The 26,063-nt window shown below is 39.6% G+C and overlaps 2 protein-coding genes and 1 pseudogene across 2 annotated transcripts in view; 2 read left to right on the forward strand and 1 right to left on the reverse strand.

Moving 5' to 3' along the window:
- Window positions 1-26,063, forward strand: part of TTC29 (tetratricopeptide repeat domain 29) — a 646,928-nt gene that overhangs the window by 414,035 nt on the left and 206,830 nt on the right. The window lies entirely within an intron of this gene.
- LOC116149095 (U2 spliceosomal RNA) lies at window positions 5,495-5,633 on the forward strand (annotated as a pseudogene).
- LOC105091223 (large ribosomal subunit protein eL29) lies at window positions 14,644-16,481 on the reverse strand. The gene is made up of 3 exons (XM_064480551.1): window positions 16,477-16,481; window positions 15,900-16,034; window positions 14,644-15,184 (listed from the first exon to the last, which is right to left on the reverse strand). The coding sequence occupies exons 1-3, from the start codon at window positions 16,479-16,481 to the stop codon at window positions 14,644-14,646; spliced, it is 681 nt and encodes a 226-aa protein (XP_064336621.1).

The raw sequence follows: 26,063 nt of genomic DNA on the forward strand, positions 1-26,063 counted from the left end.
AAGACAGCATATGATTAATCGTACTGCAAATTGTGTGGAAAATAACTGCTGTCAGTGTTTATTCATGTTACCTCTCTCATTCCACCTGATCCGCCAAAGTTACTCCGTGACCCCTAACCATTCATCCCTTAGACATCCTCCCAATTCACTAGGTTTCTTCTCATGGTTTTAATTCTTGGTCCAGACAAAGATCCTTGGTAAGCCACTTCAGAGAGCTCTCTTCACTGTCATCCAAGAATTCTTTGCCCATCTGCCAAGCCCCATGGTCCATTTACAATTCTGTACCAGTCTGATAAATCCTCCTTTGTTCTGACCACACCTTTTTTTAGCCCTTTCCTTAAATCATCTTAAATCATGGCAAACAATCTGAAATCATCTCATGGGCAAAGCATTCTACACCCAAGCTCTCACTGAATTGCCAGTTGGTTTCTCTGGCCCTGCCTGCATGTCTTGAGTTCCAGGTAATAACAACCTGGATGTTACTCACTAGCCCAGAGTGAACGTGTCTACAATTCTCTTGTTCTTTCTTCCTCACCCATCCCAATTCTTAGTCTGTTCCTTTACCTGTCCCTAGCTCAGCTAAGGGCACAAGTATCTACCCAACTATTTCACTATCATTTTTCATACCTTTCTCTCTTTAAAGTTGATTCATTACTAAGTGATTAGTTTTACCTCCTAACTATCTCAAGATTCTAATTCTTCTCTTCTGCTACTGCCTTAGTTCAGGTCTTCAGCATCTGTCTCCTACTTGGACTCTTATAAAAGCATGTGAACTTTTGCTTTTTTTCACTTTCATGTAGTGATTCTCAACAAAACCACATCCTTCTGAGGCAGGGATGGGGTTCTCAAGGGAGTAGACAACCCACAACTTGTAGCATTAACCCTGAGAGAGGTCTTCTTTCATTCTTTACTGTTGTTAATAATAATAATAATCATCATCATCATCATCCAAATGCTTTTAAAAGTGATATTATATGTCATGCTCTGTGTAATCATTTATATATGTTAATTCCCACAAAGAGGCTAAATCACATGCCCTAGGTCACACAGCTCATAAGTGTTGGTGCTGACACCCCCATCAAGGAGTCTATCTCCAGAGACTGTGCCCTTGGCTGTGGTACTAAGCTGCCTTTTGGAATCTCACTGAATTTCTAAATTTTAAATTTACATCTCAAACGGGATCACACTTTTCCTGTCTCTTCCACTTGCATCAATCCTTTCTTTTCTTATTTTTCACCCCGCCACCACTTTCGTCCTTTGCCCCTGTTATAACCAGCTACTTTCAGATCCCTGTACTCTTTCCGTGCTCTTTCCCCCCTCTGTACGTTTGCCACGCTGTTCTTTCTGCCTTTAATCCTATTGGGCACCTACCACATTTCTTTTCATTCACCTAGGGTCCCCTCAACTGCCTGAGAGAAACGTTCTCTGCGTTTCTCAAACCCATCTTTAAAGCGCCTAGTTCTTGGTGGTTTCTTTGCCATGCCTGTTTCTGAAGGCCACTTTAATCCTCAGCCTGGGAATGGAGGTCTGTCTTGGGGATTAGCAGCTATAGCAGTAACTTCGCGATTCGGTAGCAGCTCCCTGAATGACTCAATTCCAAAACATGGTTTTCAAAGTTGTTTCTTAAAGCTCAGCTGACAGTCTATTTCTTCAGCTTCCTCAGTGGTCTATAATCTATTTAATGTTCCAAGATAAATTCATTTATACTTAAACTAAATAGAGTAGCTTCTGTTTTCTGCAACTGAGTCCTGTCCACAACATCACAGCTAATTGTCACAATTTTAGTATAAGACTATTCTGATATGTCCAGAATTCCAACACAGAGAGAATTCCCCCTTCTGTGAACTTTCACCACATAATTTCTAGAGTAGTGCTCAAATTTTGCTGCACATTAAAATCCCCTAGAAAGCTTAAAAACCCCTAATATCCAGGCTGTACCTCTTACCAATTAAATTAGAATCTCTGGAAGTGAGACCCAGGCATTGATGTCGTTCTGAACTACCCAGGAGAGTCCAGTGTGCAGCCAAATTGACAAGCCAGTTGTCTGAGCTCTTACTGGACATCTGAACTCCAAAGACCAAAGATAAATCCTGGAAGATAAATCCTGGAATCTTCTATCCTGGAAGAGCCAGGATTTCACAGGAATAGATACCTAATCTAGGTTTGAATTTGCCTTTTCTGTCCAGGGCTTCGTATTACCTATTAAACCACCCAGGGCAGCTGGTCTCATATGACTCTGGAGTAGCCTTATAAAAGTACAACTGAAGCACCAGTTCGATGGTAACACTGTGAAATGTGGGGCGCCATCTCCCAGGATGCAGTGTATTCAATTGACCAGAGATCCTATATGCTGTATCTCCCATGGGAAGGAGACACGGATCTGGTCAACTTTCTCAGCTTTAGGACTTCATCTCCGAATTGCTCATTTGCACTGCCAGAGAGCTGGCAACATTTGGGTTTGCTTACCTTTCTCAGCTTTCTTCTTTCAGCTCCTTTCTTTGCCTTTCCTTTTCTTCATTAAAACCCACCCCTAGACCACTCCAGGTTAAAGAGACTTTTGTTCAGGACTCAGTTTACCCATTTGGCTAAATTAAATGGTTGAATTGTCAGAACAGAAAGAATAGGTGAAGGATAATTCAATGCCAAGTCAATCACCTTGACTGATGAGATGAATTTTCTCTTGTCATTTATAGTACATGTTGCTTATTTAATAGAAAGCTCACCAGGCAGATGACTTATGGTTCGGCAAGTTTATCGTGGAGTTAATGTTTCATCTGCACTCATTGGAAAAAGTTATCCATATATCTATATATATTTTTTATTGAAGAATAGTTGATTTACAATGTTCTGTTAGTTTCTGGTGTACAGCATACTGATTCAGTTATATATATGTATATGATTCAGATATATATATGTATATATAAATCCATTCTTTTTCATATTCTTTTTCATTAGAGGTTATTACAAGATATTGAATATAGTTCCCTGTGCTACACAGTAGGACCTTGTTTATCTATTATCTACCTACCTATCTATCTATGTATCTGTCTATTAGTTTGTATCTGCAAATCCCAAACGCCTAATTTATTCTTCCACATCCCCCATTTCTCCTCTGGTAACCATAAGATTGCTTTCTATGTCTGTGAATATGTTTCTGTTTTGTAAATAACTTCATTTGTGTCATTTTTTTTGGATTCTAGATATGAGTGATATCATACGGTATTTGTCTTTCTCTGACTTACTTCACTTATTATGAAAATCTCTAGGTCCATCCAAGTTGCTGCATATGGCATTATTTCATTCTTGGAAAAAAAAGTAATATATTGAAGTGAGCTACTTATTCATAATTGTTCCTAAGGCTGCATTACATCCAGACCATACAAGCAATTGTGAATCAGGAAGTAGAGCTTTGTGGTTACCGGTGATGAACTATTATATGAATTTTTTTCCTCTAAAATCAGCGGGGCTAACACTGAGCATTTATTGCATGCTGAGAGTATACTGAGCACTGTACCAAAAGGAAAAATGACAACCCTTTCCACACTCTATTTACTATCTATAATTCACTGAGACAAAAAAAAAATTCTCAAACCCACAAGAAAACTGCGAACTCACTCCTGTGCTCTGAAGAGGATTTTCAGCAGCATTTGCGGATAGAGTAAGCAGTTAGCTAGGGCACTGCGGGAGCCCAGATCTGCCCTCTGCTCGGTTCATGTAATCAGAGACCAGAATATTCTTAACCTTTTATGGGTGGATGAACAACAAATTAGGGATTTCTAATTGCCTTCTCTCTGAGGGCTCTCTTCCAACGGAGCGGCAAAGGTGTTAGCAGAAAAGTGTTGTGCATCCAACGTGATGTTAACTTTTTGTGAAATTAAGAGACCTTTATTTGAAAACAGCTTTCATAGCTAGAGGCATAGACTATAAGAAAGGTACTCCGGGCTGTAATAATTGCTGGCTGCCCTGGGAAATGGCTTCAAGGCCGGAGCTGTCCTGGCTCCGTGCAGACACATCCTCTAATTACTGAAAAACCTGTGTAGTGCCTCCATGTTAATCAGTCTCTCAGAGACTTCCGCTTTATGCGGTTCGTGAGGATTTATGGCATTTTTCTTTCCCTGTTATTAAAACCGATATTTCACAAGGAAGAAACTATCTCCAGACAACTGTTAAAATGCAAAGTTTCAGCCATAAAAGAAAACGGCAAGATTATTCTGAGAAGATTCCGTAGAGATTTCCAAACAAGGGTAAGAAACAACACATCAAAGAAGTGAGGGGAGGGGGGAGGAATTCAAAAATAAAAAGACATGACTTTAAAATATTAACAAAAAGACTCAACAGTTGGCCCATAGAATCAAAAGGTTAGGGTGTAATTAATTTAAGTGCTTGTTACAATTAGGGAAATAAACATTTCATGCATCAATGCAAACTGAATTATACATAATTATGAAAGCACTGAACTAATTGGAGCACTTGGATGAACATCGTGGAAGCCAAATTGCCTTTTTAAACCAATGATACAGTGCTTTGCATGTATCCTTCATGTCTGTGGCAAATATTAGTTAGTAATGGAAAGGAGCATATTTAGAAACATCTATTTCTCTCGAGTTAGCATTTTGTTTCTCTTGTAGCTTATACGTGCATATTTATAGATTAAGTGATGTTACTCTTATTGAAGAAGTACAAGGCTAGGGCTGGCCGATTATATCCATGTGGCTGATGGACAGAAGAACACTGAGAGCAGAGACACGTGCTCCAGGACTCAAGCCTTCTTCCTACCTATGTACTCCAAGCTTGATGGGATACGTGAGGATGGGTAGCAGGAGTTGGTAGTCTGAGAAAAGTGAAAGAAAGTTGTGCCTCGTTGAGATAAGGCAAGGAAGATTGTAAGATCATAAGGTTAGAAAGAGGCCAATGCTGAATATTAATTTAGAATTTTTTTTATTTTACATTTCATTTTTTAATTGAAGTGTAGTTGGTTTACAACGTTAGTTTCAGGTGTACAGCAAAGCGATTCAATTATACATTTACATACATATATATATTCTTTTTAAGATTCTTTTCCATTCTAGGTTATTATAAGAAATTGAATATAGTTCCCTGTGCTATACAGTAGATCCTTGTTGTTTTATCTGTTTTATACATAGTGATGTAGATCTGTTAATCCCAAACTCCTAATTTCTCTCTCCCCTGCCCCTTCTCATTTGTAACCATAGTAGTGTGTTTTCTATGTCTGTGAGTCTATTTTTGGTTTGTAAATAAAATTTGTATCTTTTTAAAAAATTCCATATATAAGTGATATCATATGATATTTGTCTTTCTCTGACTTACTTCACTTAATATGATAATCTCCAGGTCCATCCATGTTGCTGGAAATGGCATTATTTTATTCTTATTATGGCTGAGTAGTATTCCATTGTATAAATATACCACAGCTTCTTTATCTAGTCATCTGTTGATGGACATTTAGGTTGTTTCCATGTCTTGGCTATTGTAAATCATTTCTCGGCCTTTTGGCTAAGATCGAATGTCACATCTGTTCTTATCAGCTTAACTTAGAATTATTAAACCCTGATATCTCATTGCTAGAAATGACCAGAGAAATGAGAAATCATTAATCCACTGGCCCTCCTTTTATAGATGGAGAAGATGACCACTCATGAGGTTAAGCAAGATATTTCCAGGCTGTAAAAACTATTGAACATACTAGAACCATGGTTGCCTGATTCCCCCAGTTCAATGTTTTCCATTTGGTTTAGAGCCAGTCCTTGTTTCCAGCTAAAAGATTTATTTTCAAGCCTTTCAGTGTAACATATTTACTCTCAGAGATATTTTTAAGTAATTTAGCTGTCCATTTGGTTGTCGATAAATTACTTAGCCCTCTCTGAACCTCAGTTTCCATATTTGTGACAGGGTGGGACCAGTTTTCTCTAGTACCTTAGTAGGTCCTCCAGAATCTGAGACTGATTCTTGAAAGGGAAGTCATTTTTAAGTCATCAGAAAGGAGCAGAGGTAGCAAGGTTTGCTGTGTGGATACAAACTTTTTGTGCGTGTATTGGAATCTGAATGAAGCCAAGCCTTAGGTGGTCTATCTCTTCTCCAGTTCCTGATGTACTTATTTCTCGTGCCCCCCCCTAAGGCTTTTATCACTTGCCTTACACATATTTACAATTACATATATATACATGTTTATATACAGACAGATTTATTTGGAGTCTGTAGAGGGCAGGAACTCTGACTTTTAGCTCTTGAATTCTCAATGCCTTGTATATGAGTGTATAATAACCTTTCACTGGCATGAAGTTAGACGTTTCATTACCCCTTTCTTAGGTAATAAAGACATGTATGGTAAACTAATGGGGTATCTGGCATGGATTTTCTCCCTACAACTAGCTCGTGTTCCCATTGGTATGGGATGCACATCTTTAGAGTTCCTTCTCATTGCAGGGGGTAAAAATGGGAGCAAGTCATGGATCTAAGTACAGAACTAAATACAGATCTAAATACAGAATCCTTAAGCAACCTAAAGGCTTTGCTCTCTCTCTCTCTCTCTCTCATTTTTTTAACAAAAGGAAATAAATGTAGCTTTATTTTTATAATATTCACTTTGTTTAGTGAAAGTGTACATCGTATGAGTGAGTAAAAATAATTCTAGCCCGACAGTAGAAAGTTGCATCGTGAGAACTTTTCTAGGCAGCCTTCCCTTTTCATCTCTTGAAAGGAATAGAGGACTGTGTAATGAGAAGAGTGTGGGTTTATGATAATCAGACAAGTTTATGTGACTTAATTTCTCTGAGCCCCAAAATCTCCATCCTAAAATGGCAATGATAATGCCTCGTAGGAAATTCTTGTGGTTTAAATGGAATAGTCCAGAACACCTAGTCCTTGATAGGTACTTAATAAATGACCTGTGTGTTTGCAAGAGAAATGGACAAGCCAACTGTATTACTCATTCCCTGTTTCCCAGCCAGTCACTTTTCTCCTTGAAATGCTTGTCACAATACTGACTTTTCTACAAATCTCTGTAATGAAATGGAATTGATCCTTCACAGCTAGGAAGCCAAGTATATACAGATACACACATGTACACACACACTACTGCTGTCCCAGTAAGTTAAGAAAATTTTAACATTCATGTGTACATATGGTCTGTAGTTTTATATACATATATGTAAAACTATATGGACCTATACAGGTAATACAGATACATACATACCTACATACCTGTGCATATACATGTATATATTGCGTAGTCACTTAGAATGTGACTTCAGACAATGAATCTTGTGCTGGTTTAATTCTTTTAGTTCCTAGGTACGTGAGAACACTACATAAACGCTACCGTGGTTGCAATAAGAGTTTCACTCACCAGTGACTCATCCCTTGAGTGTTTCGTATTCTGAGCATATTTCCCCTCCCCAATCCTCGTGCCTCTTCCAGGCCTTTGTCTTTATATTTGCATTGTCTGGTAATTTGGATATTTTTATTTGAGATTATTTGGCCTATGTCAGGTATTCTTCGTGCTGGTCCCCAGGGCCTTGTATCTTGTTTTTAACTTCTTCTCTTGCCTTGCTCTCTTTTTATCAGATGTCATCCATTGTGCCTCACTATTTTACCCTTGGGTGTTTCAATTATGCATGAATGAGATCTGCCTCACAGTTGCACGTTGCCATTTTCAGTCTAAATAACTGCACACAGAAATAAAAGTCTCTGCATTGAACTTGAGTGGCTCTCAGCGGCTGGCGGGTTTCATCTGGGCTCACTCTGGTCCTCTGTCCCAGCAGCAATCTTAGGGTTGTGCTGAGTCAGCGCTCCTCTGTAGCCACCCCTCTGCTAATATCACCCAATGTCTTGCATCCAGCTCTTCCCAGCCTTCCCTCCAAGATTGCAGCTAAACCACTATTTCCACATCGTGTATTTGTGACTCCTGTGGTTGCTTTGAGTTTCCTTTCAAACCAACACCCGATAATTCAGCAACGGGTTCTCTAAGAGTCTTAAATCAATGACTAGTGTTTCAGCAGTACCATTAAATCACTGTTCCTCTAGTGAGTTCCAGGGTTTAAATCAGTCAGCATGTCTCAGGATTTCAAACTTCCTGTATTTCTGAGAAGGCAGGAAGGAAAGGAATGGAAAATATCATCTTAGCACTGAAAGCGTGTGTGCCCAAGGCAGGTGTGGAGAAGGGCAAAAAGTGGTTGAAAATTAGGGTTGGTTTCTTTTTGTGAATCATCAGTCTGGCCATGAATACAAGCCCTTAGCTGCCCCAGCTTGCTTCTGACATAGAACTGACCCCTTTTTATTACTTATTGTGTTGTCTTTTTATGGTGATGTGTCTTCAGCATCCAGCACAATGCCTGACCCATACAAGAAACTCGACAAGGACCAAATAAATGAATAAATGAATCATAAGTATGTTCGAATTTTGACAATAAAAAGAATTATTGTCTTTTTCATTTTAACTGTACAATGTGAATTAATAAAGTAAATCTGAGGTAGTCAGTGTAAACAACTGACCTATAAAATTCATAACTTTGTAGCTAGAAAAATTTTAGATGGTCTTTTTCTTGAACATTATTCATGTCAGTAATCCTTTGAATCCTATGCACAACATGATTTGAAATATATGTATACCATCTTTAGATAAGAAGGCTTCTTTATTATTAATACAGTCAGAGTAGCATGTGTGATTAGAGAAACACAACCCAAAGTAACTCCTTGCTTGAGAGAACAAGGTGAATTATGCCCGCACTTAGAGGAATACCTCAGAGCCTTTGTGGGGTATTTTTTCAGCCGAGTTAATGGTTTAATTCTGCTCACTCTGCATAGCCCCAGACACTGGCCCATGCTGTGTGAACAATCCTTAGAGCCAACCTATAGCGCATAGTTTAGGTCTTGCTAGCAGCCTCATTTAGACAGGAAGCAAGGGATGACCCGGGAAAATGTGTGTGCCGTTTCCTGAGTTGTCCTGGCTCCACACCATTAGAAGAGAGCGTCTTCTTTAACAATCTGGTGTCAACCACTCCAGTAGTGCCATCTGGTCCCAGAGATCAGCGCCCTGCACCACGGAGATGGCAAACAACGGTGTGCATGTCATTGCATAGACATACACTCTTGGGATATCAGAGGGGTGACTAGAATTTGGAAATGCTGGCATCAAACATGAGCAAGAAAGCTGTATGTTGGCCAGCACTTCTCAGGTGTTTTCGTAAGACAGTCAATTTCAAAATATTCTTTAAAAGAATGAGCAGAACAAATACAGAACTTTTTATTGCAAAGTGAGGCCGTTAAAAGACACATGGGTACCTGACTATGAACTGTCACCATCATAAATGAAAGGGCAGGTAATGTAAAACAAACAAACAAACAAAGCAAGCTGAGAAAAGCATAATTTCAGTAGTTCTAGAAGTGAAAGTGTTAGTTTTCTTTTTCACAATTTCGGCCCCTGTGGTTGGTGGTCCAGCCTTGGCAACAGCCCGGGGAAGCCAACTGCCTCATTCTCTTTAGGAAAAATCTCCAGGGGTCTGTATTGAAGACCTTACAGCCACTTCTGTTCAGTCCTGAGCAGGCACACTAGTGGTGTTTAGATGTTTACTGTTTCTTTAAGTAGCCAAATAGAAATCTCTGTACTTCAAGTAAACATTCAAAACCCACTCAGCCAATACCAGAGTGACCCACTTGTCCTGTGGACATTCACAGAACAGCAGCACTGAGAAAATCCCTAGGCAATAAAAGCAAATAAAAAACAGTTTTGTTCACTTTCCAGCTACATTTTTTTCTCTTAAGAGTCTTCCCTGTCACTCAATCTGGTCAATAATTACTCTTGAGTATACATGTTCAAGGATACTAAACAAAAATGTTCTTCTGTGCTGTGACCACCAGTGCTTCTAATGGGACATGGAGGAGAAGACAAGTAAATACAAATCAACCAACAAATGACTTTAGAAAAAATAACATCGTCCCTCTGGTGAATTTTAGAGAAAACAAAACAAAACAGAGCAGAAAACAATCAACTTGCTCAAAGAAAGACTGGATATAAGAGACGTGATTGTTAGTTAAATCGTCGTAATGAAATGCACAGACCTATGCACTCTTAGATAGATAATTCATGTGCAATTTTATTATCTCTCAAGGTTTAATTAAATATTTGCCTTTTGGCTAATCAACAGCAATTAATAAGAGAAGCTTATATTCACACAACTTATAAGAAACATGAACATGGCCTGCACTGGAATTTTAGCAGTCATCTTAATGAAAGCAAGGGAGACAATAACCTTAGAGACACTTCCCAGGCCAGAGCTGAGAACCTGTGTACTAGTCAGGGTTCTCCAGAGAAACAGCACCCATGGGGGTGTGTGTGTGTGTGTGTGTGTGTATTTAAAGAGAAAGAGATAGAGACAGAGACAGAGACAGAGACAGAGATTTATTTTAAGGAACTGGATCCTGCAAATCATGGGAGCTGGCAAGTCCAAATTCTGCAGGTCAGGCCAGCAGGCTGAAAACCCAGGGAAGAGCTGGTATTGCAACGCAAGTCCAAGGCAGTCTGGAGGCAGAATTCATTCTTCCTCCAGGGACTTCAGTTTTTCATTTATCTGCTTTACTCAAAGGTTACTGATTTAAATGTTAATCTCATCTAAAAATACCTTCACAGCCATATCCAAACTGGTGTTGGACCAAGTATCAGCCCCTCTTCTCATCCCTTCCCCTCAGGAGCCTTTGGGACAGGTCTGAACACACAGTGGTGTCTTTGACCTTGTGCTCATGTTCCTGAGGGGTCTGAATAAGATATTTAACACAGCACAACATTGCTGCATAAATTAAATCCAGTATCTTTCTCTCTTTCTGCCAATGAAGTTGCTAACAAGTTACTCAGCACTATCCTAACAGGTTGATATAGTGAGCTTTGTAACAAAGAAAGTGTCAGCTCATGCGGCAGCAACCAGAAATGGATTGTTTTGGGAAATTATAGACTTTTGACTTACATTCTGCTCACACTTTCTAGAATCTGCACCTAAAAGAGCAGGAAGGGGATAGATACTCAGACACAGGAGATGAGCCACCAGAAGAGGCACCGTTGAGGAGATGGGGCTGGTTTTGTTAGATAGTTCACCTTCGGGCCAGACCTTTTCGGAAGTCTTGTCCTTTTTCTCTGTCCCTCTATCCATGACTCTCAGAATTAGAGAAATCCTCTTTGTCCTTGCTAGCAGGGACACAAGCCAGGAGGAAATAACTGAAACTCCCAGTGGAGGCTGGGCCACAGGAGTGGGCAGTCGCTTGGAAGGATGGGAGAAAATGGCTTTAAAGACCAAGGGATGGAGATTATCTGATTTGGGGGCTGAGACAAAAGAGTCTAGGAAGATGAGCTCAGCGGTACTATGGAGGAGGGGAAGTGAGCCCAGGAAAGGTAGCGGGGATAATTAGCCACCTCGGGAAAGCACTCTCCAGGACTCTGGCCCTTTGGTATTTGTATATATTGGTGTGGATGGAATGACAGCTCTTTAGAAGGGAGCTGGCCGATCACTCGGGTGCGCGCATGTGTACATGTGTGCATGGAATCGGGAAGGAACACCTCGCTCTTCCTCTCCCCAGGCTGAAGATCATCTGTTGCCTACACCTGTCCAGTGCAGGAGATGGGAACACGGATGGAATCTTGCAGGGGAACGATCCAGCAGCAGATCATTTTTTATGTTCAGTTATAACCACACCCTTTGGGATCAGAGGAGCTAGTGCCTCAGTTTCATATGATAAGTGTCAGTCGGTTCTGGGGGAAGCTGGCAAGTCATTATATTCCAGAGGAATTGTTCTTCCAGGTCCAGATTCATTTGGGTTCTTTGAGATTTGAAAATGTGATGAGGATTTTTGATCTGCACCAAATAAATATGTTGGTGTTAACGCCCAGTCACACTGGGGCTGATTAGTCACTTTGTGGGTTTTCTGTATCCTTTGCTTTCCCTCCTTTTCTGACATTTGGGCATTTCACTGCTTGTTAGCAACCCTGTGAGAAGTAAAACAGAAAATAAAAGAAGATAAAATGCAAATCAACTATGTTCTATTATTTCTCTCTGATTTACTCTGATTTAGCTTGGGGGAAGTTAGACATGTTGGCTGAAAGGGCAGTTCAGGGCTTACTTGTAAATTTCAATAAGCCATCCTGTCTCTGAAGGAGAGATCACATGTCCTTCTTGGAGAGTGTTGGAGAGACGCTTGACCTTGGAAGAGTTGGATGGCCTGTGTTCTGCCTTAACCTTTAGCTGGATGCTCGTGTCATCCTTTAGTCCACAATTTCCTCAGTTGTAATTTGGGCTGGATAATCACCATATGCCTAGAAAAGTTCCACTGAGCCACTGGCAGTTATGGAAATTTATTTGTAACTAAGAATTTTACACCCATCTAACCTCCTTGTGGCCATTAGTCATCGTTTTATGAAAAAAAATCATTTTATGGAAATTTGGTGTAATGTTTTGGTCATAAAGCACAGTGAGAAATCTGGCCTTTCTCTTGTTAGTCCTTTGCTCCGTTGCATGGTCTAACCTACAGACCCTATTGCCATGGCTCACTCTCCTCGTTCTCAACTACTAATCAGAAGTGGCCTCCTCTTCCATCCTCAGTGCTGGATGTGTGAGTAACTCCCTCACCCTACAGTTCAGCACCCACCCCCACACCCGCTATGAAATCCATCTCCTTAGCATCTCTAGACTTCTGGTTATGCAAACGCTAAGTCTTATTCTAACAGAACTCAAACTATTTCTACCTCTTTTAACACTTTATTTTTTTCTTCCAAATAGTCCTACTGCTATGTGAAGCCTTTAGCCAGAGAGTCCAATCTTGCTCTGTTTTCTTATTCTCTGGATTTTAGCAGGACTGCTGTGTCTAAGTCTTTTGGGACTCACTTTGACTTTATCCTAATTTCATTCACGCTGTGCTTTATGTGTCTTCACGCAGAACCAGTGTTCATGACCAACTATGCAAATGAATTGATAAGATAAAAGAAACTTTCAGAGTAAACTACTTCATGTAGTTCATTTAAATTCATTTAAATACCAAATGTTGACTTGTTGTATACCACAAACTAGAATGATATTGTTGAAGTGTAGCTCACATGCAGTATAGCTTAATTTCTTCCATAGAAACGTATTCACATTGAATAATTATATTTGTTCCCACCAACTGTTCACCACTTTATAAAATTTGGCTAATTCACAAATATTTTTTTACTTATTTTTTTAATAATTATTACAAAATTTAACATGCCTGTGCTGTTGCTAACCATAAGTTGAAGCAGCTTCCTTCTGGTTCTCTAAGGGTAAACTTTCCTTGTCATGGATCAGACCAGATCTTTTTTCTTTGCCACTTTTTCCATTCTGTTTCTTTTTTAAAACCATAAACGCTTTGTTTTCATTCTCTCTCTGAAAAGGTATATTGAACTTTATAAAGCTTTCAGACCCGTATAGCACAACTGTGTCTTGAGAAATAGATGCAATGAAGGAAGTTTGATAGCTTTGTAATGATAATTTAATGGCTGTACTACTTGATGTTAGACAATTCCTCAAAGTAAAATAGCCCGAATGAGATTACAACGTGTGCAGTCATTAAGAATATCTGATAGACATGGTATGAATCATATATTAAAATGTGTTCTGAGTTAAATTTAAAGCATTAGCTTAAACAATTCTCTCTAGAATAAATAGCATCTTGACCTAGATTTTGATTATTATCTTTCGTTCAGTCTTGAAGAAGACCTTCAAACTCACTTGCCTGAGGCACTCCTGAGCTCCAGGTTTTTTCATGCTTATGAAAGAAAGATAAGACTCACTCTTGAGAAGTGAGAAATCCTACAGTCAAAACTCTGTGTGGGATTATCTCTGTTTCCTTTAACAACATCACATCTTTGTAGATCTTCAGTTTATTATTATCAATTCATTTGACTCTTTAACCATAATCCATGGGTGTCATGTGTTAGCCTTACTACAACCAAAGAGTAAGAGAGGATACGGTTCAAATGTAGACCAGTAGGTGATTTGATTTTGGAAGTAATCATTTCTAACTACGAAATGAAAATTGCAGTTTAAACAAGTATGACTAATGGCTAAAAGCCTGGAAGCAAAGAGGTCACATAAAACCGATAAAGGGTGAAGGTAGACTAGTGGAGTCGCTTGCTGGGGCTGAGTCAATGGCTCAAATGGAAACAGGGGTGGTGGTGGGCAGGGAATGGGAAGGCCTGTCCAGGGAGAAGCTGGCTATAGGGGATGGTTACACTGGGACTTCAGCTAACTTTGGTTTTGTTTTGTTTTATTTTGTTTTTAACGTTTTTTATTGATTTATATTCATTTTACAATGTTGTGTGAGCTAATTTTGATTTTACTATATGCACATGACTCCCAATCTCCAAATCTCAAGCAAATAGTAAGTGCACATTAAAGAATTATTTTATGAATATTGTTAAGCATAGTGATAATAGCCTACTGGTTTAGATGTCAACAAAGCAAAGTTCTCTATTCAGTGTCAGAAGCAAGTTTCTATATTTATTTAAGTTTTCCTTATTACATATCATGTTAACACTTCCTCTTCCAATCCCATTTCTGGTTTTAACTAACAGCAGCCCAGGGGTCACACCAGTCCTTCTATCCTCACATCAATAGATGGGAGCCTCTATTCGGGAACCTTTGTGGGGGCCTGGGTGCCTTTGGGAGCCTGAGCTGGAGCCGGAGCTGCAGCTGAAGCTGTGGCCTTGGTCTGAGCCTTGTCCTTGTCCTTTGGCTGACGGAGCCTGAGACCCTTGGCGATCCGGGCACGAGCACGTTTCCCGAGCTTGGGGTGAGCAATGTAGGCAAGTCGACTGAGCTCGCGGCTGCTGCCCTCTGGGACCTTGGGCTTGACCTCCTTGGGCTTTCCGAGAGCCTTGATAGCCTCAGCACGTGCACTCATGGCCTTGGTGTTGTTGGCCTGCATCTTCTTCAGGCCCTTCTTGGTGTGCTTCTTGGCAAAGCGCATGTTCCTCAGGAACTTGGGGTCCACCCCCTTAAGAGATTCGTATCGTTGTGATCGGGGTTTTTTGATGCCATTTCTGTGCCATTTTCGGGACTGGTTGTGTGTGGTGTGGTTCTTCGACGTGGTCGTGTCTGCACTGGGGCCGGGAGATCCCGAATCGCCTGGGACAGGAAGAGAAAAAGTACAATCAGTATTCTGATTACTTCCAAATATATGTCACTCAAACTGAGTCTCAGACCTGCTTATTCAATAGCTTCCTTGACATCTTACCCCTTAATATGTCACTGATATCTCAAATTTAACAGGTCAAAATAGCACTCTGGATTTGCCCTCTCTGTGTTCTACCTGAGAAACCCAACTTTACCTTCAGATTTCTCCATTTCAGTAAAGAAATCACCATACTCCCAGTTGCTGAATCCAAATGATTTGGTAGACTGCATTCAAATTTTTCCTGACTCTTCTCTCTCTGTCTCTCTCTTTTTTAAAAACTATACTCCATTTCTACCACCCTAATCCCAGCCACTTCACTCTCTCATCTAGACTAATGAACGTAGCTGCCTTCTGAGATGTCTTCCTGTTCACTCTGGTCACCCCATAGCCCACCCTTCACAAGTAACCAGGAAATGCCTAATCATATCACTCTCCTATTTAAATCTCTCCAATGACTTTCTAACACACTTAATAGTAAAATCAAATTTTCTTACCATGTCTTAAGGTCCTATGTCGTCACCCTTCAGCCTCATCTCAAATGTAGTCCTGTTCCCTTGGATCATGGCCCTTCAGCCAAAAGTACATTCTGACTGGGGGCCATGGATTGACTTCTATGTTCTGTAACAAATTGCTACAATTTAACAAGGTAGAACAACACATCTATTATCTCATAGTTTCTGTGGGTCAGGAGTCCAGGCATGGCTTACCTGGATCCTTTGCTTAGGGTCTCACAGGCTCCAATCAAGGGACTGGTCAAGATGGTGTTCTCATCTGGAGGCCCAGCTAAGGAAGCAGCAAGTTCCCCACTGGTGTGGGTTTCAAAAGCATTCAGTTCCTTTTGGCTGTGGTTTGCCAACAACAGAAAAAGAGTGAGAGACTGGACTGAGTCTGATAGCAAGATAGAGTCTTATATCACATAAGAGGAGTGACAGCTCATCTTTTGATTGGTTAGAAGCATGTCACAGATAACACATACACATACACTTATGGGGAGGGAATTATCCAAAGATACATACACCAGAATGAGTCAGTCATATGGAGGCACCTGAGCTGTCTGTCTGCCACAGGTCAACATACCCACTCTGCTCCTACCTCTGGAGCTTCGCTTGTTTTACTCCATCTACCTGTGATGTTCTTTTCCCAGATCTGCCCCTGACTTCTCCATTCCCTCCTTCACTCAGGTTTCAGCTTAAATGTCATATTCATATGGAGGCCTTCTCTAAGAACTCAGTCTAAACAAACATCCTCCAACCCACACACAGACACAGACACACACACCCTTACCTCATTACACCACCTTATTTTATCTTATTCATCGCCCTGAAATCATCTTGTTTACTTGTTTACTATTAGTCTATCAGTACCCCCACCAGAATTTAATGTCCAAAAGGCCCATTAGACTGGAGACCTGTGTGTCTTGTTTAGTACTGTACTTTCAGCATTAAGTAGTAGCATGTACTAGCATAAATAATGTTGTTGGGTAAATTTAAAATAATACTGGAATAAATAGCTGATAGTTTATAATTTTACTTAGGATAAAGAACTGAAAGAATTATAATATTAGTTTATAATTTTACTTAGGATAAAGAACTGAAAGAATTATAAGATTACCATTTGAAAAAATTTTAAATGAATACATTTATCAAAACCCTGTTCTAAAAATTAGTCTGCTAATGTGAGCAGCAAAGTATAAAACAATATTTGGAATACCAAAGTCTGAATTAAAATGTATAATTATTTATACCTTCTTATTTTAAAAGGATTATGAAGGAGAAGGATAAGACTTACAAAATTTTACGTCTGCAGTGATAATTCTCTTCCTAAATAAGTAATCACTTGTTTACATGGAGAGTAGCGCATTCATGTATATATGGTAATGCGTCTTTTTGTGAATTTTGCAGAGTGTAATCACAAAATTTCATCTCGATTTAGATAACTCATTTGCCTTCCCAAGTTGGAAAAATAGGACAATTGAATGGTTGTGCTCCTTACTGGGGTAAAAGAGATATTTAAGATACTGAAGTAAGCTTCTCTGCAGAATTCCATGGGAAGGCAGGCTTTGATGAAAACATTAGCTCCATGTCTAGTTTATAGCCCTGCAGTTTCCAAAAGAAAAATATTTACCAGTTCACTAAGAAATAATCAGGAAGCAGAAACTGATTTACATTAACCCAAAATTGTAGAAACTAGTTCATACACCAGATTGCCAATGTATGTTCAAATCTGTATTCAACAAGGCCACAAATCCTCACTCTTGACTTAGGACATAACTTCCCATTTCACTGCAGAAAGCAAATCATAGATCACAAGGTCCACTGGTGAGCACTGGTTGAGATGAGAAGGGTGGAAAGGGTGGTAGATGGCTTTACAAGACGTGCCTGCCAGGCTTTGACTGCCTGTGGAGCTGCATCACCCCTGGGGGGCTTCTGGCTTGGTGACTGGAATTGGCCGTTGGAGTCAGCCCCAGCTTCTCGGAGACTGCAATAGGGTGCTTGACAAATTCTTCCTCATCTACTGCTTTCTGTTTTTTTGTCAGTCATGACATTATCTCTTCCAGGCAACTTATATTTTAGTGGAATCAATTACAGGCACGATTTCCCAAAATTACAACTAGGTCTTTATAACCACAAGTCCTCAGTCTCAGAGGCAGCACTTTTTCAAAGCACTTTGTACAGTGGGCCACCTTCACAGGTGCTATGTGTGCCCTTGAGACTTGATTTCCACAGCTCTCAGTTTCACTTGATAACCTCTTCCTCTTACTGTTCTCAAACTCTCTTGGCACATCCTCTTTGGTACCTGTGGCTTCCTATGAATCGACTGTATGCATTGCTCTTTATTAAATAATCATCTGCTTGGATCGTTTTGGTGGCACTAACAGAAAAACACTGAAAAATATTTTCGTTATGAATTTCATCAATATTTTAGAAGAATCAGCTATTGGAAAACATCTGAAATTTTCTATCGCAATTTTCAACTTTTTATCTCTGGGACAGAAGGTGATGAAGAGAAAAGTGGAAACACTGAAATAAGCAATCTGGATGTCAAATTTATTGAAAATATTTTACTCTGCTTTGGATGTGTTGTTGGAGCAGTGAAAAATGACATTGATGTGTTCTTCTGGAATTTATGTGTTTAATGACTTATGGGATGAGCTCTGTCTACTGAGAACGCTTACAATGGTACTTTATTTGATCTTCAGCAGCACTGCTGTCTCCATCTCATCTTTCAGTCTGAACATTTTTAAAAAGGAGAGGTGATTTGGAGAATTTTCAAGGCTTATTATGTATTTCAACTGAGACATCCATTTTTTTTTCTATTAGGAAACTGGTAGGAATCATCAACCCAGCAAGATTCTTCTTTTACAAAAATAAGCCTTCTATCTATGAACTTCGTATAAAATTAAATACATAAAGTAAGTTCATTTTATTTGTGGGAAGCTCTTGTTCAGTTAAAACAGTAGATAGCCTTCTGCAACATTAAGGGTCTCTTCTCTCCACAAAACTACCTATCATTTCAAAACAGTTTTGGGGTCAGAAGAGGGAAAAGTGTAGAGCTGTGAAAAAAGAATGGAAGAATCACTTGATGGAACACTCAGAAATTCTGGAATGAATTCTGGAGTCACTATCTTTTTGCGATTTAAGAAAAGCTTTCTCTAAGTTTTCCTTCTCTAGTCACCTGAGTCAAAGCCATGCATTTCTATATGAAGTGTAAATTGCTGTGTTATTCCAGTTGTTGGGATTGGAAAAGGGCCAAAATGAGCAATGAAGGAAGCACACCAGGAGTTTTGGAAGGCAGGAAGGGAAGCAGCAATGATTCCAGTGGTGGAATCCAGGCTGACTAGGGTGCTGAGATCGTGCTGTTCCTTCTGGAGAGAGGAAGTCAGTGAAAGGTGCACTGATGAAGGACAAGTGCAGAGATACGTGCAGTACATTAATGAGGTGGCAGGTGTAGGATGGGTGGGGCGGATGCTATTAAGACGTTTCAATAATAAATAATGGCGTGCGAATCAAAATGATTGCTATTGTCGACAGGAGGTAGTCAACTGGATGATGTGGAAACTATCTTAATGCTGTGATTTGGGAAGAGAAGAGATCTCACCCTCAGAGGGACCATCCCCAACTGTGAGACATAACTAATCAAAGTCACTAGAGGAGGAAATACTTTGGAGTCAGAAAATCTGAATAAATCCCTAGTCTACCATTTATTAGCTGGGAAAACTGAAGCAAAACAGCAGAACTTAAAGCCTGCTGCATGTCTGTGGGTAGCTTCACAAAGCAGAGGCAGAACTAATCTTGCTCAGGCATAAAACAAGTTCCTCAAACAAATAAAGACTCAATAGCTGGCACATTGGTGCTGACCTTGAATGCATTCAGGGGCAATGCAGTCTAGTCCAAGCAGTAAGAACCAAAGTCTCTTGAATTACCCATTCAGGAAAGGTAGAGTATTAATCAAGGTCTTATTTGCAAAGAGCAAAAATCAACTCTGGCTAATAGAAGCAGGTACAATTTTATTAAAAGTGTATAAGGAGGTGAAAGACCTGTACTCGGAAAACTATAAGACACTGATGAAAGAAATTGAAGACAACACAAACAGAGGGAAAGATATACTGTGTTCATGGATTGGAAGAATTAATATGATGCACACAGTCGTTGGCTGGGAGTGACCCATGAAGGCTGAGGAAACACAAATTTCAAAACACAGTAATTGGGACTCTTGATTAATTACACTCCCTGTAGTTAGCAGTCTCTGAGGTACATTCTCATAGCCACTGCAATGGATAATATATCCTTAATTATCTTATTATTCTAGAAAAATATTAAGATGTTACAGCTAAAACTGTTCATGGAACCACTGAATTTTTTTTCACACTTTGGTTTGTTACATCCAAAATTCTGCCTTCCTGGCTATGTTATTAATTTTCATCGATCTTGTATTTTTTCCTATGATCCTTTATGGTACTTAAAAAACTTAATTAAGTCACGTGGTCTCATTATTATTATAGTAACGAAGAGGGCCATGAGAGATGTATTACCATGAGAGAACAATGGTCACTAAGCTGGCCTTCGTCAGGTGGCTGTTTCTGGACAGATTACCCTAGTCAAAGACCTGTTCGTCAGTTTGGAGATCCAGAAACGTGACTTTGCAGCATACCCAATGGTCATCAACCTTAGTAAGGGCTTTAACCCCAAATAAACAAACTCATACATGTTGACACACAAACTAAACGCCAGTGCATTAATTTGCAGTGAGAATATAACTTCCAGAGAACATAAATATTCATGGCAGTTAGTCAGAGCATACTTTCCATCCATTTAGGAATCTCTACATAGAGAAGGAAATTATACTTACTGCTTGGTAAGTATGGGATCAGTGGAAAGAGAGTTAATTAAAAGCATAATTTAAGAGAAAAGCTTTGGAGTCAGCTAGACCAAAGTTCTTTGTAGAATGTTCTTGTAAGTAACCAATTTTACCCATAAAAGATTGATGAATTCTTTATTTTATTTTCAAATAATTACTTAATTTCAATCTTTTTTCTGAGGGGTATTCATAATTTTTCCCATGTCCTAGCTATAACTAATACTATAAAATCAACATCTATTCCAACCATAACCCTCAATTAACAAGATTAATAAGTATGTTACTGTGTGTTCAGTTTTTCACTGCCTTGGTGGGAGCTCAAAGTTTTATACTGCTATATTGTTTTGGAGATGGGTTCATCTTCCACGGCTCTCTGCCTCTGTATTCTAGAATTGATTTTATGTCCAAAAAGTCGAGGTTTTCTGCCATTCTGTTGCCTTCATTATACTCGACACACCTCTATTTTTTTTTTCAAGCCTCAAAATCACATTTCAAGCACTAGCTCCTCTGTGAGCTCTCTGAGCTCTTTCGTGACTGCCAAACATCCATTCAGTCCTGGGCAGCTGTGTGATCCCTCCTGGAGGCACCAAATGTGATGTCATCTTTACAGCACTTGTCATGTAGTACTGTGGACATCCCCAGGATGGGATGATCCAGGGAGAAGTATCAGCCTTGATGGTCTGTGCTTTAAAGTTCCATTGGAATAACTGGTTGTGCAAACTGGGCTGCAGGCAGGTAACTAACTGGGTGTAAATGCCTGGGATGCCTGAGTTTTCAGTACCAGAGAAGAAAGAGTCCAATCTAAGTGTCAAGTTTAAGACCCTATATGGGAGATGAATTAGGAGCAGAGAGGATTAGGAATAGACTGGGGAGCAGAAGGTAATGGTAGAAGACAAGGACATCAGTCCAGTTCTCTCTGATGCTGGTGAAGATGGGGCACAGAGCTTGAAAGCAAAGAAACAGCTGTCTTTTCTATCTGTTTGTCAGCTTCTAGGCTCTGAGTTCACTGAGGACATGACTTACCTTTATATTCTACCCTAGCAGACCACCTGGTTTGTTAACATGATGGATGGATGGATAAAGGGATGGATTTAGACTTTCAAATTTCATGTTTAAGACTGCTACTTTCTATTTTTTTCTGTTATGTTTAATTCAGTTTTTATTTATACTTTTATTCAATAAGTTATTACCCTGTGAGACTGAACTGGAAGTTACAGTAGAATTTTACTAAATGTGATATTTGTCATCTTGTTTATAACAGTCTTCCAAAAATGTTGTTATATTCTAGATTTTTGTTTGTGAATTTAGAATTCTCCTTGCATATACACAGTTAAGCCTCTGTCCTTGAAGAATGGGGAATTTCATTTCTGAATTGCATTGGAAAAATACTGATATACCTCTTAATATCTTAGAATGGGATTTGTATACATAAGTAGCTGGATGGATGTATATGCATGTGTATATTTCTTATTATGGACACAGATAATTATGATTTCAAGAGATTTGACAACTACTGAAACATATTATTTTATGGAACTTTGTTTCCGCTTGTGGAAAACATTACCACCATACCTTTATCCAGTGTGTGAAGGTGCAAAATAACGAATAAAATGAACAATAAAGCGTATATGTAGTTTCAAGTTCAAATGGTAATTTTTTAATTAGCAGATCTAGCAGTCTGAGAAAACAGAATTGCACCAGTCAGAACCAACAGAATTGCACCAGTCAGAACCAAAAGTGTGAAATTGCTGGAAAAAAAAATGAGCAAGTAAGTTTTAACACCAGCCGATATTTGTAAGACATTATTAAAGAAAGCTGGTTCTTTGTGTACTTTGGATTTTAAAACAGTGTGGTTTGTACACATTAAGAAAAAGAAAACAACTAAAACTAGATTAAAACCAAGGAAACATACATTAGATATTCAAGAAGGTTTTCAAGCTGAAGAACTCCTGAAGACTTCCCAGGCATCTTAAATGTTGATGGTTTTAAGGAAATCATTTCCCAGACCCTCAGCTTTCACATGTGCTCATTCCTAGCCTTGGAATGCCTGAGTATAATGCCTTCAGTTTGCTGCTTCTCCTGTTCCAGTCCATTTTCATTTTACCAAATCTTGCCAAACAAAAGGACAATTTGAGAATGCATAATTTGAAAAAACTTCACTGATTCTATCTGATTGAATCTTAAAAGCTATTTTCCTAGATTCTTTTAACTGTAAAACATTTTTTTATGACAATTACAAGGGCGTTATATACACTGGTAAAATCTATAAAAAGGCTTTCAACTCTAAATTCAGTATAAAAATTATTACTTGCAAGCATCAATAAGCAAACAGCTTTTTGTTTTTACCCTAGAATATCTAGTGCAGGGCACTGTTTATGTAAGATCGATAAATATTAACTAGATTTCCCCACCTGATTTATTGTACAATTGGAAAACATTTAAACCTCAAAAAGGTTTTATAATATTTTCAGCCAGGTCAAAAACTCATCATCATTTGACTATATAAACAGGATATTGTGGCCTAATTTTATCAAATCTCTATGTAACAATAGAAAAATAAATATAGTAGTATACACACTTTAGTGCAATTTCTTAATGGAATCTTGAGTTTTCAGCAATTACTTTAGAAAGCATGTAATATTCTCAAGTGTTTAATGTGAATAATTGATATTATCTGTAATTAATACCTACTAATGTGAGATGAAATTTTATTATCTCATTTGTAATACTTTCCTAATTATTATGTTAAGTTAGTATTCTTTAGTTGTTAGGAATAAAAATCAACTCTGGCTAACTTTTGAAAAATTAATTTATTAGAATGATATTAAAGGCCCATAAAACCATTGTGAACCAGACATGGGAAGAACTGATATCGGGGCAGATCCTGGGGCTAGAAAACAAGAATTATGGTTATTATATCAGGGCAGGATATTATTGCTGCAGACACGATGAGAGACCATAATTCTCATCAGACTCCGAAATCCAAAGATAAGCAAATAAACATTTTGGTTGGGTGTGTACATTTTCAGCAAATTATCCTTTCCATTGTAGTATCCATCCATCTAACCCCTCATCCCAAACTTCACTGAGGGGAGAGACTCCTGTATTTTCACAAGATGTACATCATTCATTTTGGCGTGTATTTATAGTGCCAAGGCATGGAGGGTGCCTGATATTTCTTGTTCTCCAGATTGTATCAGATAACCTGTCAGTGCAGTGATCTAGCCTGACAGTCTGTGAGACGGTAAGATAATTAAGGTCCCTGTGAATTAAATTGCAGCAAAGATCCAGAGTTGACAGATTACTGAGTTGAAAAATAAAAGTGCACTGCTGTCCCTGCTAGGTAAAGGCAAATTGCTTCTGTTTGTTGTCTGTTAATCAAAATATAAGATCAGGGGATTATGTGCCATATACCAGGCACCCCAGCAAGAAGGCTCTATTTAGAACAGCAGTGCAGTGAAAGCTACCATTTGATTAACTTTCCATTCTTCAAGACACAAATCTATTTTGTCCAACTAAACCAGAGTATTAAATGGAAATATACAAAGAATTATCACTCTTAAGTTTTTCAAGTCTGAGATTCCATCAGTGATTCAGCACTACTTTTGATTTACAGTTTTGGTAGGGGAGTGTGGGGTTAGCTTGCAGCTTGATCCATGGCAGCTTTTCTTTAACTCCAGGGATACCTAGAGCCATGGTGCTCTCCCTCAGCCAAGATACGAATGAAATGTACTGGCTAGTGACATTGAATGTGCTATTTAAAGTCTGAAAATCCCCTGAAAGCACTCTGGACTAGCTTGTCTACATTGCTTATTAAAAATATGTGGATTGATAATCTGCACCTGTTTTGCCTGGTTACATAGCCTATTTTGGCTATGTGGTGGAGTATATGAGACCCTTGGGTGAAAAGGGAACCCTTGTACATTGTTGATGGGAATGCAAATTGGTACAGTCATTATGGAAAACATATGGAAGTTCTCAAAAAATTAAAAATAGAACTACCATATGACCTAGCAATCTCACTCATGACAGCTGGTTCCCTAAGCTCTAACCCTAAAAGAAACTCAAGGAGACGTGACTTGCCTGCCTCATTCACTATGAAAATTCTCCCTTGGGGAGGAAACTTGGAGAAAAACAGTCCTGTTTAGACAACAAATAAAAGAAACTCAGACCAGACATCTAGTTCTTCTTTCTTAAATATTGATTGACATCTGTAGCACTGATGCATAAAGGAAGGTGCATGGAATTCACAGACCTCAAAGCTGAAAAGGCAAGGAGCACTGGAACAGAATTCACACAGGTCACAGTGGAGTTGTGTTAAGGAGCTGCTGGAAAGTGAGAAATGAGTTCATGAGAACAGAATGGACCTTACTGATGTGAGAGATCACGGAGAGCCCAGTCACAGGTAGTCACAGTGATCAATTGAATATGTAATGTGCCCTTCCTCGGTGGAAATCATTTAGCAATTTATTGCAGCAAATTGGATGTTGGAATGAAAGTGTGGTTATGGTTGTTACGCTTGTACTCTGAACAGAATCGATTTTTGGTTAATAGAATGACTGGCGTGAACAGTATTGCTAGCTCACTCTCCTACAGGCTGTGACAGTAGGCATGAATAAAAGCCCCACTTTCCAGCACATCTGTATTTGAGGAGTAGTAAGCAGCAAGTCTCACTTTTTCCCTCCATCTGTACCAGACAATGAGCAAGGACGCTCACGTCCTTACACTTGCATGTGAGAGAAGGGATGGAATCGTAGGCTGGGATTAATGAGACTGGAGTTAAGTCGTTGCAAACATAAAATCTGGAGTTTGGGGTAAAAATTTAAATATATATAAAGACAGGACGCAGGGAGAGTGTGAAAAACACCTTGAGTTTTTAGCTCACCACAACTCAAACTTGGATTATCTCTCTGGAGACAGGATTGGGAAAAGTGTTTACGTGGGGCAGGGAGATGGTTCTGACTGCCACAGAGGCTGAGGAAGATGAGAATGAATGATTTCTCCAGCATGAACAAGTGGCTTAGGGTCTTGGGTGTTTTGAATGCCAAGGTGAGCATTTTTTCATCAATCAGTGGACGACAGGGAAATGTTGCAAAATATTGAGAATGCAGTGCCATGAAGGAAATGATTCAGGGCGGCAAACTTGAGGCCCTTGGGTTAGGTGAACTAATTTCTGAAAGCAGTCTAACTTCTGAGAGCGGTCTGGCGGGAAAAACCTGCTAGATCTGGAGACTCCGCCCAGCCCCAAGAGGCTCCGCCCCCTCCAGGCTCCGCCCCCGCGCCCAGGAGCCTGGAAGCTGCCCCAATCCGGAGCCCCGGTTTAGCCTAACCCCGCCCCTGCCCTCCCGCCCCTCCCCCTCTGTATCCCTGGAGACGCTCTCGCGTCCTCTCAGCGCGGGCTGCGTGGGCTGCGCGGGGTCTCTGAACCAGCGCGGAAACACCCGGCAGCGCCGGCGCCCGGGTCGTGCCACCGGTGAGGGACGCACTTCGGCGGAACGGAAAACCAGAGCTGT

The sequence above is a fragment of the Camelus dromedarius genome, chromosome 1 (genome assembly GCF_036321535.1).
Source record: "Camelus dromedarius isolate mCamDro1 chromosome 1, mCamDro1.pat, whole genome shotgun sequence".
NCBI lineage: Eukaryota > Metazoa > Chordata > Mammalia > Artiodactyla > Camelidae > Camelus > Camelus dromedarius.

Excerpts from the sequence above, each read along its gene's own strand:
- LOC105091223 (XM_064480551.1), bottom strand. Across the intron at positions 15,185-15,899 it reads ACCCTAAGCAAAGGATCCAG|TAATCAGAATACTGATTGTA; the intron begins GTAAGCCATGCC and ends TATATTTGGAAG.